General features: G+C 51.4%; 1 protein-coding gene across 1 annotated transcript; it reads left to right on the top strand.

Annotated features, from left to right (window-relative positions):
* Nucleotides 1–454: 454 nt before the first annotated feature.
* LOC135171368 (uncharacterized) lies at nucleotides 455–2,321 on the top strand. Its single transcript, XM_064137853.1, has 3 exons — nucleotides 455–1,962; nucleotides 2,009–2,100; nucleotides 2,221–2,321. The coding sequence occupies exons 1-3, from the start codon at nucleotides 455–457 to the stop codon at nucleotides 2,319–2,321; spliced, it is 1,701 nt and encodes a 566-aa protein (XP_063993923.1).
* The last annotated feature ends 270 nt before the right edge of the window (nucleotides 2,322–2,591 follow it).

Here is a 2,591-nt window from a genome sequence, read left to right as displayed (position 1 = left end):
CCACCCCTCTCTCCACCACCTAGCATACTGAGCAGCGCAGGCATCCGTAACCTCTCCCTTACACCCCTCGCTAAGTTAGGCTAGTTTCTGCCTTGTTTTGCGTTTCTTGCGATAACATTTGTGTATTTAGACTTCGAGTCGCTAATTACTCGACCCAAAAAATTTAGCTGGCGCCCAACAACCTTCTAGGTTCCCACTTTGTCCGTTTTCTTTCTTTTTTTTTTGGTGTTTGGCGAGGAGGCTAAAGGGAGGAAGGGCGAAGATGACGGACAATTCCGATCATTGGGAAATGTCACGTCACAACCTCCTCTGGAGTAAAGCTAAGTATATTGCTTGAAAGACGATGAGGTATTCGAGATGAGGAACTATTATTAAAACCGATATATATAATCACTTGTTCATCTGATAAAATGTGATCTCTCCGTCAAAATATTTCTTTCCACAGCCACCCACTATGGACTCGAAGGACGGAGATCGAGAGATGATTGCCGCCTCGGCGGAGACTCTGAATGCCGCTGCTGCGGAGACTGACGTGACGAAGCAGGAGATGGAAGTCCCTGTAATTACTACAGAGACTTCAGTTGAAACCCCCAAAGGGGGACCTTCAGAGGCAGCAGCCCTAATGTGGTCCCCACTCACAGCATACCGTCAGGAGATTTGGGCTCTGGACAGACAAAGCCCTGGCTTTATAAGTGCCCTCAACACCTCGGCAACTTCTTTACTGAATCAGTTGCCAGAGCACCCTCCCAGACAAATGCCTCCATTCCCCATGGAGGAGATTCCACCTTGCTGCGAGGAGATCCAAGCTCCTGAACCTCAACACGAACCAAACCTGGTTCCTAGTCAGGACGATCCACCCTTGGACAACGTGGATCAAGTCGAAGAACCGGCGCTGCCCCAACTATCCATCTTGCCACCTAGAGTGGAGTTATTCCTAAACGTCCCCAGCCCTGAAAACCCTGCTCAAGGTACCACACCCAGTACGCTTGAGAGCTCACCCGCTCCCAATCCCCTACCTCCTGTCCCAGAAAATAACTCCCCTAACCTATCCCTATCCCTTGAACCTACCTGTGCCCCGATACCTGCCAACCCATCGGAGGAGCCCATAGGACCTACTCACCAACAAGCTAGGTCTTTCAAATTGCCTCCATTCGACATGGTCGAGGAGGAGACGCCAGTGGATGTCCTGGAGCTGCATGCTCAGGAAGACATTCTGGAGGATACACCTTCATCTCGAGCCTGGGGAAACCTCCCATCACCATCAGGAGAACCTTCCCTCGAGAGTACCCCTCCACTCAGAGAACCCACACCCATGGAGACCGACTCAACGGAGAGTCCCCGAGCAAGGCCATACCCGACCACCAAGAAGGCCGTGCGCTGCCACAGGTGTCGAGAGCGAGGACATGGTTGGCCCAATTGTCCAAGCACCTCCACTCACCTCTTCTGCATCGTGTGTGGAGCTTGGGGCGTTGATACGTTTGCCTGCCCTCGCAAAGACCCTCGTCATGAGGAAGCCAGGAAGAGGTTGACTCGTCTAGGGGCATCACCAGCCGAGATCCCTCCACCCACGAGGTCCAGCAACCCACCCAGAGACCGAGCCACGGTTCCCAAGTACCCGTTGCACGGAGAGCAAAGCTGCTCCACAACGGCAACTCGAGTTGGTAACACAACACCAATCTCCCCGAGTCAACGACAGTCTCTCTCCACGAGGCTTCAACGAGCCCGAGAAACCACCACCACGGAGGCTACTCCCAAACCCATGGCCATCGAGAACTTGGACCACTCCATGAGCAGACCACCTGCTAGAACATCAATATCAACCGATGAAGCGGCAGTCAACTGGGCATCCCTTATTGATGATCCACCCTTGGAGAGTTGTGCCCCAACCCCAACAGCTCCTGAAGCCACAACCTCACCCTCTACTGATCCCTTCGCCAGCCTAAGAACTGACGACGCTCTACGGCAAATAGCGATGAGGGATCCGGAAGGATTGGTGAAATTTTTGCAGGCCAACCTCCTTAGCCATCCCAATACAGAGGATAGAGCCGACCACTGAATGCTCATCCGGAGGACGAGAGGACCACAGGGAGTGGAATTTAGGTTCGGAATAACTAACCATGCCCTACGGGGAGAAACGAACCTAGAAGTGACCGTTTGAGTAGACCGTGCCCATACCTGGGGAGAAAATACAGGCAATACCCTTGGGACCTGCTCAACCAGAAATGAGAGAAATATTGAGGAATCACTATGTTGATCCCAGCAGAATGCCCACTATGGAGAACATCGAGAGGAAGCCGCCGACGATAAAAATTATGTTTTGACCTCGGATTAGGAAATGAATCCAACGAGGGAGGTCATCCAAAGAACAAAAACCACCCAGTGGATGAAACCATACGGTTTGAACGTCGAGAAGTGCCCGAAAGGGAGGACAATAAAAGAAATACTGCGTAGCTGATACGAGAGACATCAGCACGACGTTGTGATAGGAGTGCCTTATAGTTACCTTGACTATCAGTATTTGGAATTGTGATAAGGAGAATCAAGACTGATTAACATTAGGAAAATTATATCCGACTTACGTATTAGTCTGC

The sequence above is a fragment of the Diachasmimorpha longicaudata genome, chromosome 19 (genome assembly GCF_034640455.1).
Source record: "Diachasmimorpha longicaudata isolate KC_UGA_2023 chromosome 19, iyDiaLong2, whole genome shotgun sequence".
NCBI lineage: Eukaryota > Metazoa > Arthropoda > Insecta > Hymenoptera > Braconidae > Diachasmimorpha > Diachasmimorpha longicaudata.
The sequence above is the reverse complement of the archived record's forward strand: the minus strand, read 5'-3'. Positions and strand labels throughout refer to the sequence as shown.

Excerpts from the sequence above, each read along its gene's own strand:
- LOC135171368 (XM_064137853.1), top strand. The coding sequence starts at position 455 with ATGGACTCGAAGGACGGAGATCGAGAGATGATTGCCGCCTCGGCGGAG. Across the intron at positions 1,963-2,008 it reads AGAACTGACGACGCTCTACG|GCCAACCTCCTTAGCCATCC; the intron begins GCAAATAGCGAT and ends AAATTTTTGCAG. Across the intron at positions 2,101-2,220 it reads CCACAGGGAGTGGAATTTAG|AAATGAGAGAAATATTGAGG; the intron begins GTTCGGAATAAC and ends CTGCTCAACCAG.